Consider the following 16344-nt stretch of genomic DNA (forward strand, 5'->3'; position numbering starts at 1 on the left):
ATTATTATTTTATATTCAATAAATAACACTATGTAAATATTGTCTATCAATGAAGATAAATTGATCATGCTAAAAAGTTGTATTTTTTAAAATCTTTTGCTATGTGACTGAATAGGACAAGTATCATGGTACAGTTAAGTAAAAAATAAATAAAAAACAACAACTGCAAAATACGAACAATGAAAGACTTAGTGACCCTTTATATTTTCTCAAAATATCAGACTCTCAAAGATCAGACATATTTATGTAATTACACTACATACAGTAGTACTACATACGTGCATTTTTTGTTCAAAGATGGTCTGTAGGATGGCTCTCTACTCTGTCACCCTCTCTGCCTCTCACCCCTCCCCCCTGCAATAATGAGCTTCTCTGTGCCTGACTGAACGCACAAACATACTGTAGAGACATTCACCAGAGTGACAGCAGGTTTCTGAGTTATTTTTTTAATTTTCTTTAATTCATTGAAGCTTGTATAAAATTTATATTTCCAGCACTTGCTCAGAATGATTAGATCTCTGTGTGAAAAAGGTTTTAAAGAGTTTGGATGCTGCACTTTAAAGATATAAAAAATTAGGGTTATGTTTTTTACTACATCTTTAAAAAATCACCACGTCAACACCGTTCGAGATATCCCAAATCCGCTCGCAATTTAACATCTTCAGAATCTTCTCTTCATGTTAAAAAAGTTTGGTGTGAACAGCTGGTTGTTCTTAGGAGTAGTGTGAATTTGTTTACTACCTGATTTTTCAAAAAATCCACCTTCAAATCAAAATAGCCGGCTTTCTGTTGGTCTTAGCTAATGAGTTTAATTTAGAAAGTTGTCCAGATTGATGAGAACAATATATGTACAGAGTTTGGTGACTGTAGGAAAAACTAACCCCCCAACTTTTGTCAAAAGATGGCGCTATAGAGTGCCTCCTCCACGCCCATTTATGACCTTTTGCCAGTGTCTAACTATAATTAATATTGATGTGTGTGTTGAGTTTCATGAAATTCTAAGCATGTTATCTGCCTCGAAAAGACAGGAATGTAATTTTAAAGTTTGACACGTTGCCATGTCAACAGCATTTGATTTATCATCGACCCCTTTACATATTCTTTATCGGCCGTGTTTTGACATGATTTTGATGAAGTTTAAAGAAAATCGAGTAAAATTAAGAGGCTGATTTCAAAGCATTTTGAAAATGACACGTTTCCTGCTGCCAGTTGGTGGCGCTATAACTTTGACTCATAATAGTCCCATTTATGGAATCGGCATCATACAAGGAACAAACTGGTGAAGTTCCATCAGAATCAGGCAATGTGTGCAACAGTTATTAGACACTTCCTGTTTCTCATTTCTCGCCATAACTTTGTCGCCTTGCCACGGCCAAACCGTTCGAGATATCAAAAATCTCCTCGCAATTTAGCGTCCCCAATGTCTTGAGATCATGCTGACCGAGTTTGGTGACAATCCCATGGAATTCCTGGGAGGAGTACGTTAAATTCCAGAGCATGCGCTTTTTAAACAGCCCTAAATATCTCACTTCCTGTTGCGTGGAGCCCATGACATAGAGTACAAAAGTTGTTCAGCTCGATGAGTTCTATATGTGTACCGAGTTTCATATCAATACGCGCAAGTATGTGTGCGCAGTACATCAAGTTTTCAAACTGTGTTCCAGGGGGCGCTGTAGAGGCCCTGAACCACGCCCGGGTCCCAGCCTCTGTGTCGTCCGGACGACGGCAGATTCCGACGTGTGTGCAAATTTTCAAGAGTTTTTGAGTATGTTAAGGCCCCCAAAAGTGCCCCAACGGTTGAAAAAAAATAAAAAAAAAAAAAAAATTAAAGCTGCAAGCAGCGTTGACCGGGCCCTCGCCGTCTGGCAGTCGCCATCCCGATAGCATCAGGAAAACGGTGCCCAGTTGGCACATGCATTCACAATAACCCTTTGGACTAACCCTAACTGTCTCTCCTCCTCTCTGACTCTTTCTCTTACCACCCATCCCACCTCCTTACACTCAGCCACTTACCACACAAACACACACATAGAGTGCAGAGCAGAGTGAGATCAGATTTGTTTTTTAATTTTCTTTCATTCGTGGAGTTTTATATAATTATGAAATGAACTCTGTTTAATCAGAATGAATAGTTATTTGTATGAAAAAAGTTTCAAAGAGTTAGGATGCTGCACTTTAAATATATAATAAATCATTGAAAATTGAAAATGGGAAATGAAATTCTAGGCACGCTATCTGCCTCAAAAACACAGGAAACAAATATTTGAATGTATTTTGTATTTTTTTTTTTATTTACCATGGCAACAGCATTTGATGCATCAGGGACGCCTTTACAGACTCTCATCGGCCGTGTTTTTACATCATTCTGATGAAGTTTGAAGAAAATCGAGTACAAATATATTGTTCGTTGTTCGTTCGTGTGTTAGTTCATTAACCAATGTTAACAAAAGAGACCCTATTTTAAATAGTTACCATGTTTTATGATCTACATCCATTTTTTTATATTATTTTAATGATCTATAAGCATCTGTGAAATAATTATAAACAAATATATTAAAAATAAATACATATTTACTTAGTTGATGTATTTGTTTCTCATTCTAATTAAGTGAACTGAGCAGTATAGTGTCATACTTATAATATTTTTTATTCTATCAGTGAGATTGTATATATGTATATAAATCATATAATTTTTCCTTAAAAGATTAAAAAAATATTTTAATGCTCTTTAAGCACCTATACAAAATAATTATGTAAAAGTACACTGACAGTACAGTCTATATCAACTGATTCTATGGATTATTTTCATTCTTATACACTGAGAATGAGCTAAATAGCATTAGAGGTCAAACGATTCCTTATCTTATGAGGACCTCTAGTGTTCATCCCTGGTATTAGAGCTTTAATCTGACAAATTTATGTGACACTTTTAATGTTTTTGGGGCCTCTGAGCATGATAACATTTTGAAACTACACGTATTTCCTAAGAATTTCTTGTTCTTTATATGTAAAAAGTTTTGATGAGTTAGAATAATGCAATTTAAAGATATATGAAAATAACTCTTCATCTTTTTTATTGTTACTTTCATAAATCACCACATCAACACCGTTCAAGATGTCCCAAAGCCGTTCACAATTTAACATCTTCAGTATCTTGGCATCATGTTGACAAAGTTTTGTGTGAACTGTCTGATTCTGCTATGAGTGATATGAATTTATTCACAGCTATATTTAAAAACACAGGAAACAAATGTTAAAGTTTGACATGTTGCCATGGCAACAGCATTTGATGTATCAAGGACCCCTTCACAGATTCTCATCGGCCGTGTTTTGATATTATTCTGATGAAGTTTGAAGCAAATTGAGTAAAATTAAGAGGTTGATTTAAAAGCGTTTTGCAAGCAACACACTTCCTGCTGCCAGTTGGTGGCGCTATAACTTTGACTCATAATAGTCACATCTCTGTGATCGGTATCATACGACGAACAAACTGCTTAAGTTTGGTCAAAATCAGATAAAGTGTGTCAAAATTATTAGACATTTCCTGTTTCTCATTTCTCGCCATAATTTGTCGCCCTGCCACGGCCAAACCGTTCGAGATAGCAAAAATCCCCTGGCAATTTTGCATTCCCAATATCTTGAGATCATGTTGACCGAGTTTGGTGGCCATCGGTGGAAAGGTCTAGGAGGAGTATTTCAAATTCCACAGCTTGATTTTTCCAAAAATCCATATTTAAATAAAAATAGCTGACTTCCTGTTGGTCGTAGCTAATGGGTGTAAATTAGAAAGTTGTCCGGCTTGATGAGTCCAATATATGTACCGAGTTTGGTGACTGTAGGACAAAGTAACCCCCCAACTTTTGTCAAAAGGTGGCGCTATGGAGCGCCTGCTCCACGCCCATTTATGGGCTTTTATCAGTGTTTAACTGTCATTAATACAGATGTGTGTGTTGAGTTTCATGAAATTCTAAGCATTTTAAGTGGCTCAAAAACACAAAAAACTAAAGTTAAAGTTTGACACGTTGCCATGGCAACATGATAAAAGTTATGGATAACGCCCTTCACAGATTCTTATCGGTCGTGTTTTGACATTATTGTGATGAAGTTTGAAGCAAATTGAGTAAAATTAAGAGGCTGAGTTTAAAGCGTTTCAAAAACGTCACGCTTTCTGCTGCCAGTTGGTGGCGCTATAACTTTGACTCATAATAGTCACATCTCTGTGATCGGCATCAGACGGTGAACAAACTGCTGAAGTTTGGTCAAAATCAGACAAAGTATGTCAAAGTTATTAGGCACTTCCTGTTTCTCATTTCTCGCCATAAATTTGTCGCCCCGTCACGGTCAAACCGTTCGAGATATCAAAAATCCCCTGGCAATTTTGCGTCCCCAATGTCTTGAGATCATGCTGACCGAGTTTGGTGGCCATCGGTGGAAAGGCCTAGTAGGAGTATTTCAAATTCCATTGCATGCACTTTTTAGACATCCCTGAATAGCCGACTTCCTGTTTGGCGAAGCATGGACTATGAGTGTGAAATTTGTTCGGCCCGATGACGTCTATATGTGTATGAATTTTGGTGACTGTAGGTCAACCGTTGTGCGCTCCAGAGCCCTTCAAAAGTCGCAATTTTTAACGCTGTGCCATGCCCCCCCCAGGTGACCCCCCCATGTCAAAGTCTGTCCGGCCCTGATGGCCGCAGGTTCCAATGTGTGTGCAAAGTTTCAAGAGTTTTCGTGTATGTTAAGGCCCCCGAAATCCCCCAAAACATTGAAAAAAAAAAATAATAATAATAATAATAATAATAATTAAAGCTGCAAGCAGCGATGACCGGGCCCTCGCCATATGCGCAGTCACCATCCCGATAGCATCAGGAAAACGGTGCCCAGTTGGCGCATGCATTCACAGTAACCCTCTGCCAGTTTGGATTTAAAGTTTACGGAATTGAAAGGGTTAATTAAAATCAACACACAGACACATACACACAATATTTAAAATTTTGCCATCCAGTTTAATTTGTTAACATTAACTATATTAGTTAACATGAACAATAATTAAATAGCATTTATTAATGTTAATTAATATTAAGCTAAAAAAAGTATTCATATATTATTAAAAGGTACATTAGTACATTTATATTTGTTAAAAATATTTGTGGGTTCATGTATTAATAATACATTATAAGGGTATTCTTAAAGGTTGTATCAGCGATTTCTAGCCTAAAACATAAAGTGTCAATTTCAGCTGACCTTTCTTCACGATCCGCTCGCTGCCTGCCCCATAAATTGTCTGTGAAAAAACTGCGTCTCTCTGGTCAGCCTAGGGTCCGAGATATGCCAAAAAAACAATCGGCACTACCAACCTTTCCACAGATAAACAAACAGTGTTCCAACCAATCAGCGTCAGGGGTTTGGTGTTGTGGACTTTCCTACTGGTGCAGGGATGTGAGGGAGGCGGAGCGAAAGTCCACAACACCAAACCCCTGACGCTGATTGGTTGGAACACTGTTTGTTTTTTTGGCATATCTCGGACCCTAGGCTGACCAGAGAGACGCGGTTTTTTCACAGACAAATTTATGGGGCAGGCAGCGAGCGGATCGTGATGAAAGGTCAGCTGAATTTGACACTTTATGTTTCAGGCTAGAAATCGCTGATACAACCTTTAAGGCATTATAATGAATGCATAATAAATTATAAAAAACCTTATAATATGTTGTATCATCTCATGAGCATTCATAAGAACAGTTTTAATGTATTATAATTTTTACTTTTTTTATTATAGCTTTTATGAGTATGATTACCTCCTCATAGTTATAATGTATAAGTCTCATATTTTGCCATCTTACTGATGTCACTTTACTTAAAGCATACAAAGATCACTTATAAGTAATAATAATAATAATAATTCTCAAATAGCCATAAGATCAGGTATCAGATCAGATGAATGTATAATATGATCAGTTTAATTATTTTGATGGTACCCGTTAGACAGCTTTTTATAAGTAACTCTGCAACTGCATGTCAGCTAGCAGTAATTATTATTTGTTGTGGTAAATATATGCTAACACTGTATTTAGACAGTTCCCCAAAAGACAAACTGATTATAAGTAACTTTGCAAGAACATGAACCTTCTACTTAGCCTAACATTAAACTAAGTCTACACTGTAAGGAGTGTTAGTTGGTGAGAGTTAGTTGCTTATAGTCAATAGAATAGAATATAATGTAAAAAATAAATCTAATATGATATAGTCCATTACAAATGAAGTAGGTTTAAAATGGTGTCTACTGTGTGTTATAAATAATCATAATCTTAAAAGTTATAACCTCTAATATTTAAGTATTATAATGTATGATAATTGTTGTTATGAATATTCATTGGATGATATAATATATTATACATTTTTTTATAATGCATTATGCGTTCATTATAATGCCTTAGAAATACCCTTATAATAGGGGCTTCATAGAAAGTGTTACCAAATCAGTGAGAGACAAACAAAACATTTCATAATTTTTCATTAAAAAAATAACTATTTTTTTTTATGCTTTTTAGTGTTTATTTTAAAATTATGTAAAAGTATTCTGACACTACAGTACATAACAACTCCAAATAAATCTATGCATTCGTTTCTTTGTTGCACATTGAGAATGAACAGAATAGGATTAGAGTTAAAAATATTCCTTATCATACGAGGACCTCTGGTGTTCATCCCTTGTATTACAGTCTTCATTTCTCCCTCTCCCACTTCTGGATACTTTTAATGTTTTTGGGGCCTCTGAGCATGATACAATTTTGATACCAAGCGTATTTTCTAAGAATGATTTGTTCTTCATACATACAAAGTTTTGAAGAGTTGGTATTAGGCACTTTAAAGATATAGAAAAATTAATGCAACTTTTTTTACTGTGACTTTTAAAAAATCACCACATCAACACCGTTCAAGATATCCAAAATCCGCTCACAATTTAGCATTTTGAGTATATTCTTATCATGTTGACAAAGTTTGGTGTGAACTTCTTGTTTCTGCTTTGTTCAGTATGATTTTATTCACAGCCTGATTTTTCCAAAAATCCACATTCAAATAAAAATAGCCAACTTCCTGTTTATTATAGCTAATGAGTGTTAATTAGAAAGTTGTCCGGCTTGATGAGACCAATATATGTACCGAGTTTGGTGACTGTAGGCAAAACTAAACCCCCAACTTTTGTCAAAAGGTGGCGCTATAGAGTGCCTCCTCCACGCCCATTTATGGGCTTTTATCAGTGTCTAAATATCATTAATACAGATGTGTGTGTTGAGTTTCATGAAATTCCAAGTATTTTAAGTGGCTCGAAAACACAAAAAACTAAAGTTAAAGTTTGACACGTTGCCATGGCAACATGATAAAAGTTATCGATAATGCCCTTCACAGATTCTCATCGGCCGTGTTTCTACATTATTGGGATGAAGTTTCAAGCAAATTGAGTAAAATTAAGAGGCTGATTTAAAAGCATTTAGAAAACGTTGCGCTTTCTGCTGCCAGTTGGTGGCGCTATAACTTTTACTCATAATAGTCACATCTCTGTGATTGGCATCAGACGATGAACAAACTGCTGAAGTTTGGTCAAAATCAGACAAAGTGCGTTAAAGTTATTAGACACTTCCTGTTTCTCATTTCTCGCCATAACTTTGTCGCCCCGCCACGGCCAAACCGTTCTAGATATCAAAAATCCCCTGGCAATTTTGTGTCTCCAATGTCTTGAGATCATGTTGACCGAGTTTGGTGGCCATCGGTGGAAAGGTCTAGGAGGAGTATTTCAAATTCCATTGCATGCGCTTTTTAGACATCCCTGAATAGCTGACTTCCTGTTAGGCGAAACACTGACTTTGAGCATGAAAGTTGTTCAGCCCGATGAGGTCTATATGTGTATGAATTTTGATAACTGTAGGTCATCCGGTGTGTACTCCAGAGTCCCTCAAAAGTCGCAATTTTTAACGCGATGCCACGCCCCCCCCAGGTGACCCCCCCATGTCAAAGTTTGTCCGGCCCTGATGGCCGCAGGTTCCAATGTGTGTGCAAAGTTTCAAGAGTTTTCGTGTATGTTAAGGGCCCCGAAATGACCCAAAACATTGATGAAATAATAATAATAATAATAATAATAATAATAATAATCCTTAGAAAAACAATAGGGCCTTCGCCCTTTTGGGCTCGGGCCCTAATAAGAATCCTTAGAAGAACAATAGGGCCTTCGCCCTTTTGGGCTCGGGCCCTAATAATAATTAAAGCTGCGAGCAGCGATGAACGGGCCCTCGCACCCGGGCTCACCGCCGACCGGTGGCTTCAGGAAAACAGCAAACGGTGGGCAGTATGCTTTTAATACAGTAAATGTAGGAGAAATATGTCAAAGTCACTTAAATGTGCCAAACTTGCCGCTGCCAGCTGGTGGCACAATGCCTATAACTGATTATTGGCATGTAGATGTGTTCAGGCCACCACTATTATCAAACATATGAAGTTTGGTGCAGATTGACCTTGGCATGTTTGAGTTAGTGAAATATATGAGATATCCTGCTGCCAACAGGTGGCGCTATGATAATATCTGAAAATTGGTCTTTAGGTGTCTTCAGGCCAGGACTCTTACCAAACCTGTGAATTTTGTGGCAGATCAGACATTTTCAGGCTAAGTTATAACCACTTCTATGTCTATGCAGAAACATCAAACTTTGTCAGGCCACCACGGACATGCCCTTTAATGAAAACTCAAGATCTTCACAATTTAACATCTCTAAGGCTTCAAGATCAGACTGACCAAATATAATGTTGATTTAACTAAATGCAATCAATGCAAGGACTTCAGATAAATGCCAACTGTGAACCAGTATGCTACAAATGATGATAAGAACATGATTCATGATGATAGCAAAATGTTATTATTGCTTCCTTTACATCCACCACTTCTGCTTAAATGTCATTGTTACCTATCTGTACAATTTTTGTGTGGATATTGCTTTGCTGGTGACTCCTGTTATAAGACATCACTCTTAAGTGCTACATAACTAAGAATCAATAAGGAAGACGGTGCCCAGTTGGCACATGCATTCACAGTAATCCTCTGCTAGTTTGGATTTTAAGTTTACAGAATTGAAAGGGTTACATTTTAAAATCAACACACAGACACATACACACAAAATATAAAATGTTGCCATCCAGTTTCATTTGTTAAAATTAACTATATTAGTTAACATGACCAATAAATAAATAGCATTTATCAATGTTAATTAATATTAAGCTAAAAAAAAGTATTCATATAAAGTTTATGTACTGTGAATTAACATGAACATGAACACAGTTCATGTGGGTGTACAGCAATACACAATAAAGTGCTCTATAAACTCTTCATTCTTTCAAAATATCTTTAAAAATCAAGTTTAGTATTTTAACGGGGTAATATATATATATATATTTATAACTGATCTTAAAATTATGGTTTTCAGATGTTTTGAAGAGATAACAGTAACTTTTGTTTTGTTGTCAAAGTTTGTCATAATTTTTTATTATTATTATTTTATATTCAATAAATAACACTATGTAAATATTGTCTATCAATGAAGATAAATTGATCATGCTAAAAAGTTGTATTTTTTTTAAATCTTTTGCTATGTGACTGAATAGGACAAGTTCATGGTACAGTTAAGTAAAAAATAAATAAACAACAACTGCAAAATACGAACAATGAAAGACTAAGTGACCCTTTATATTTTCTCAAAATATCAGACTCTCAAAGATCAGACATATTTATGTAATTAAAATACATATGTGCATTTTTTGTTCAAAGATGGTCTGTAGGATGGCTCTCTACTCTGTCACCCTCTCTGCCTCTCACCCCTCCCCCCTGCAATAATGAGCTTCTCTGTGCCTGACTGAACGCACACACATACTTAAGAGACATTCACCAGAGTGACAGCAGGTTTCTGAGTTATTTTTTTAATTTTCTTTAATTCATTGAAGCTTGTATAAAATTTATATTTCCAGCACTTGCTCAGAATGATTAGATCTCTGTGTGAAAAAAGTTTTAAAGAGTTTGGATGCTGCACTTTAAAGATATAAAAAATTAGCGTTATGTTTTTTACTATATCTTTAAAAAATCACCACGTCAACACCGTTCGAGATATCCAAAATCCGCTCGCAATTTAACATCTTCAGAATCTTCTCTTCATGTTAAAAAAGTTTGGTGTGAACAGCTGGTTGTTCTTAGGAGTAGTGTGAATTTGTTTACTACCTGATTTTTCAAAAAATCCACCTTCAAATCAAAATAGCCGGCTTTCTGTTGGTCTTAGCTAATGAGTTTGATTTAGAAAGTTGTCCAGATTGATGAGAACAATATATGTACAGAGTTTGGTGACTGTAGGAAAAACTAACCCCCCAACTTTTGTCAAAAGATGGCGCTATAGAGTGCCTACTCCACGCCCCTTTATGACCTTTTGCCAGTGTCTAACTATCATTAATATTGATGTGTGTGTTGAGTTTCATGAAATTCTAAGCATGTTATCTGCCTCGAAAAGACAGGAATGTAATTTTAAAGTTTGACACGTTGCCATGGCAACAGCATGTGATTTATCATCGACCCCTTTACATATTCTTTATCGGCCGTGTTTTGACATGATTTTGATGAAGTTTAAAGAAAATCGAGTAAAATTAAGAGGCTGATTTCAAAGCATTTTGAAAATGACACGTTTCCTGCTGCCAGTTGGTGGCGCTATAACTTTGACTCATAATAGTCACATTTATGGAATCGGCATCATACAAGGAACAAACTGGTGAAGTTCCATCAGAATCAGGCAATGTGTGCAACAGTTATTAGACACTTCCTGTTTCTCATTTCTCGCCATAACTTTGTCGCCTTGCCACGGCCAAACCGTTCGAGATATCAAAAATCTCCTCGCAATTTAGCGTCCCCAATGTCTTGAGATCATGCTGACCGAGTTTGGTGACAATCCCATGGAATTCCTGGGAGGAGTACGTTAAATTCCAGAGCATGCGCTTTTTAAACAGCCCTAAATATCTCACTTCCTGTTGCGTGGAGCCCATGACATAGAGTACAAAAGTTGTTCAGCTCGATGAGTTCTATATGTGTACCGAGTTTCATATCAATACGCGCAAGTATGTGTGCGCAGTACATCAAGTTTTCAAACTGTGTTCCAGGGGGCGCTGTAGAGGCCCTGAACCACGCCCGGGTCCCAGCCTCTGTGGCGTCCGGACGACGGCAGATTCCGACGTGTGTGCAAATTTTCAAGAGTTTTTGAGTATGTTAAGGCCCCCAAAAGTGCCCCAACGGTTGAAAAAAAAAAAAAAAAAAAAAAAAAAAAAAAAAAAAAACAAATAAGAATCCTTAGAAGAACAATAGGGCCTTCGCCCTTTTGGGCTCGGGCCCTAATAAAGTGACAATAAATGCAAATAGAATACATCTACTGTACAGAAATTTGTCATGTTTTCTCAGAATATCCTGTTGTTTATGAGTACCAAAGGAGTGCTTACCTGGATTTCCGGTTTGGGTGCATACAAAGTTTTAGACTGAATTGTTAAAGGTGCCTCTTCATCTAAGAACTTCAGCACAACGTCAGCCTTTGAAGAAATAAAGTTTAAATAAGACTAAATCCAACTAAATACAATGACAATTCAACAATTTCAAACATGCCAGAAAAAGACAAAACACAACTCAGCTCTTCAAGAGTTCTCTAATGTAAATAACTCCCTTACCACGTTCCACAAAATGGGGTTCTCCAGCGTAGCATCTCCCACCATCAGGTAAAGAGCATAGGTGCCAGACATGGAGTCAAACTCTGTCTTCCTCTCAGCGGTGTCCAACTCAAACTTATACAAATTCTTACTGTCGGGTTCAGCCACAAACACAACCTCCTGACCTGTCTTCTGGTTGTGTAACCTCACAAAGGTCTGAAAGCAATGACTTGAATCAGTTCATTCAAACGTTTTTGAACAGTGCATTTAACCAGGGTTGCCAACTCTGCTTGTTTGGAGTGAAATGACATGGGTTTAAATCAAACACACTTATTCATCTGAGGGTTTTAGTGATTGAAACCTCACAAAAAGGCCTTATGCATAAAAGAAAACCATTTCGGATGGGATAATCACCTGGTGAGGGGTGAGTTCCACTCCTGTGGTCTCATCAACTAACTGGAACGTCATGGCAAAGTTTTGATGGCTGTCTGCCATAAAAGACGCTTTGCCTTTAGTTGGATATTCCACCCTGAAACACAGAGATTGTTATGTATGTTGAATCAATTTTGTAATAAAACGAAAATTAATCAAGTAGAGCTTGATAAAAGCTAATCTTACCTGGTGGTTTTGGGGCCAATGCTCTGGTCCTTGTCCACAACAGACAAATCCATGTTGTTGATGGCAACTCGGGTAGAGACCTTTACTTTAAGCTGAGAAAGAAAATCAAACAAGTTTCAATCTAAGGCTTCGAAATGACAGATTGCAATAAAAAAGTTTCATCAAAATGGACATTCGTAAATGTGAACATGCAGGAAGAAAGAAAGAAAGAAAAAACTACAGCAATTACTATAATTGCCTTTTTTCTTTCCTTTTTTTTTTACGATGTTCAGTGAAATAGCCCACTGAATTCAGAAACCCTCCTCAGCAAATGTGACCTGCTCTTGACCTTATAATTGTACACTGAACAGTCAGGGCAATTATTCTTTACATAGCTACAATGTGAATGGATGCTCTCTAGACCAATTAAACATGAACGTTGAGTGAATGAGGAAATGAATCACAGTTCATTGCAACAATTAGGAGTTAAACGCTGAGGTCAACTCAATGAGGTAACGACAAGGCACGGCACCATAAGATAAACAGATACAAACAACTAAACTTTTTATGTTCCTAGCACATTTCAAAGATTCAGTTAAGTACCTCAACATGGTTGGCAACAAATCGGCTGTCACCAGCGACGGCAACAGAGAACTGATAGTAGCCACTCGCTGGTTGGCTGGACATGAAATTCAGCTCATAAATCCCACTGTGAAACAAACACAAAGATTTCCAAATTAAATGATCATTGTTGTCAGGCCTATTGCGTTACTTATCCAGAGTTTAAAGAGTAAATAACACATTCAAGCTTTGTGCACAGTACATATTTATATTTAAAGTAGGGGTGGGTGATTTGGCAAAAAGTTCATATCACAATTTTTTTCAGAACCATCATGTCATTTTTTGCTATTTCGCAAGTTGTCTGAGCAGTACAGCCAAACTAATTTCCCTACTTTAAAACTAAAGCCTTACACGGTAGCAAAATACAAAATGAAAAGAATGGTAGATGTTTAGGCCAAAGTAGGCGAAAATAAAAATCTGTTAAAATTATTAAAAAATAAGAACAAAGATAGGCTACATATTACAAATACACATAATATACAAATAAAACAAACAGTGCTTTAATTATAAGGTACAGTAGGTGAATAAATAATAATTAAAACACTATATACATTATACGTTGACTCTTATTAAAGCAACTGTATTAAAGTTCTTCAGTCAAGAGCAGTGAGTGATTTTTCTGTGTTTTGTTTTATTAGCCTACAATCACCTAAAAATTACAATTCTGTCATCATTTACTCACTCTAGTTTTTTTAAGCAGAAAACATGTTGAACATACAACTTATTTTAAAGAATGCAGGTAACCAAACAGTTGCTGGTCCTGAGTTACTTTCATAGTATTTTATTTATTTTTTCCCACTACCAAAATCAGTGGGGACCAGCTACTGTTATCAACATTCTTTAAAATATCTTCCTTTTGTGTTCAGCACAAGAAAAAAATAAATAAATAAATAAAAAAAAATAGAGGTTTGGGACAACATGTGAACGAGTACATTTTTGGGTGTACTGTCCCTTTAATAACAATCAGCAGCATGTTTACTTCTGTCGCTTTAAGAGCTGCATGCATCTAATGTCTACAGACGTGCATCCGTTTTTCTCTCAAATGTTTACTTTCACTTTAGACATAACCAACTGTTCATATGTGATTCTTGTGTGTTTTAGACAGTATTAGCGTATCAGACACGAAAGATAACTTAGCCCAGTAACCAGGCGCTGTTTGGCAGGCTTTTACGGATGAAATAACGTTATTTAGGCTTTAAAGCACATGTAAATAATGTACTTTTGTGATTGTGAATAAGTGCAGTGTCCTGTGAGTGAATGTATGTGTGTGGTGTTGTACAGTATATAGAGACGAAGGCACTATACTTCAAAAGCAGATCGTGGAAAAATTTTAATCATCCACGATCAAAAATCGCCATATCGCACACCTCTAATTTAAAGGTATTATAGATAAACTCAAAGCCTAAAATTACATGATTGACATGCAAAAAAAAAAACTATTTGGTTCTTGCTGGTCAAGCATACATTCAATTCAATGTGTTCTATGTATGTGTGCTGATTAATATTTATATATGAATAAAAGCCTAAATTAAATCTGTTCATCATCTAAAATTGTTGTGAAAAATTTGATTCTGAAGAATTAGAATTAGATTAGACACTTTATTCATTTTCCCCCAGTTTCAGACGAGGCTTAAGCCTAGTTCTAGACTAAATTGTAAGTCTGAGCTGTTTTAACTGAAAAAAAAAAAACCTCCACTGACTGGTCTTAAATTATATCAGTGCCTTTATTTTTTCTTAAAATGCACAAAAGTAGTGTTTTTTTCTAAGCACGTTTATAAAAAATCACTTAAATGTGCTAATTGAACTATGGCCTAATCCTGGTTTAGACTAAGCCCTTTGGCTTTTATGTACTTTTTAAAACTTGAAAACTGTGCATTCAATGGATGATCAAAAATTAAGAGAGGATTAAAAAAACTAAATAAATTGAAGATGAATAAAAGTCCTGCAGGTTTGAAAAGATGCCAGAATTTTCACTTATGGGTGAACTAGCTAATTTTTAATGTTCAGTATCATGTTAGTTTTTTCTGTAGTTAAAAATTAAGTTATTATTCATTATTATTTTAAAGTGCAATGCACATACTCTCTGAGGGTGAATGGCGCCTTGCTTAGGATGGCAGATTTTGAGGACACAGCATTGGCCGACTCCACCAGCACACTTGCAGAACTGAGGGGCTGGCATAGGACATCCGTCACCTGAAGCTGTAGTAACAAACCCAGACATTACAGATTATTTCAGGGCTCTATAAAAAAAAAAACAATTTAAACCAGCAAACACACTCAAAATTGAGGCCTACCCGGAGGAAGGGCTGGCTGTGGGATACGGCAGCAGGGCCCTGTGCACTGACAATTACAGGCACATGGAAGCGATTGATGGAAAGTGCTGCAGCCGCACTAGCCACACTGAATGCCTCTGAGAGAGAGTCCCATGACTTCTTACTGAAGATGGAGTTCACAAGCTGGATTACCTGATCCTGTGATGGATAAGTGGAAGAGCCGTTTTTTTGGAGACAGCACTTCAAATACAGAAGATATTTGTTGTACATAATTATGCATTTATTTTGAGTGGGTTAAACTATGAACCTCTTTCAGAGGGGGCTCCATGTCCACATGATCGGACAGGGCATACGCAGCAGAAACAAACAGTGCTGTGGCCTCCAGCCCCTCCTCAAACTGAAGATACACTCCACCCAGATCATCTAAACGGGCAGCGAGATCCTACAATGAAGAAAAAATCGTTTTGAATCACAATAGAATACCAATAATCTAAGAAAAGCTTGTTAATGTAACAAAACAGTGCAAAATAGATGTCTTTAGTTGACTGTTAAAAACATTACTTATGTTACTTATTTAAGGACCATTAAGATTTTTTTTTTCTATTTTGCAAATATAATTGTTATAATGAAGCATATTATTATAACAATGTGTTATGTTTTTTTTTCCTCAGTGCATAACATTTCACAGGTAAGTTCACCAAGGTCATAGACATATTTCCATTTTTCTGTCAGGAGTGCATGAGTCTTCTGCATGCAATTCTCCGCTACACACCAAATAGATGGAGCATAATATTTCTGACTAAATTATACATTTTGTTACAATATTTGTAGTTGGACAATAAATGTGCAGAATTTTAAACCCACATAGCAGCAACTGTGAAATAACTATTCCAATGGGGAATAAAACATATAATGCAATTAATATATGCTTTTGTTTTCGTTTCTTTTTATTCAGTGTTGTTTTGGTCAACGATGACGATGACGAAATCATTTCGTTGACGCCACTTTTTTTCATGACGATAACGAGACGATGACGAGATAAAAATGGCTCGTTGATGACTAAAACATGACGAGACGTGTGTGAGTTTTCGTTGACGAGACGAGAATAGACGAAAATGTTAGTGGGTGGTCCGTCAGACGT

At 36.4% G+C, this 16344-nt stretch overlaps 1 protein-coding gene across 1 annotated transcript in view; it reads right to left on the reverse strand.

Moving 5' to 3' along the window:
• The window catches only part of rpn2 (ribophorin II), a 31050-nt gene that overhangs the window by 9162 nt on the left and 5544 nt on the right, over positions 1-16344 (reverse strand). Inside the window, exons 6-13 of the mRNA XM_073825986.1 lie at positions 15511-15645; positions 15225-15401; positions 15011-15129; positions 12913-13018; positions 12331-12422; positions 12127-12241; positions 11734-11928; positions 11512-11598 (exon numbers count right to left, since the gene is read on the reverse strand). Of these exons, the coding sequence (XP_073682087.1) occupies positions 11512-11598; positions 11734-11928; positions 12127-12241; positions 12331-12422; positions 12913-13018; positions 15011-15129; positions 15225-15401; positions 15511-15645 (1026 nt within the window). The remainder of the gene's footprint in view (positions 1-11511; positions 11599-11733; positions 11929-12126; positions 12242-12330; positions 12423-12912; positions 13019-15010; positions 15130-15224; positions 15402-15510; positions 15646-16344) is intronic.

This window comes from Garra rufa, chromosome 20, assembly GCF_049309525.1.
Source record: "Garra rufa chromosome 20, GarRuf1.0, whole genome shotgun sequence".
NCBI lineage: Eukaryota > Metazoa > Chordata > Actinopteri > Cypriniformes > Cyprinidae > Garra > Garra rufa.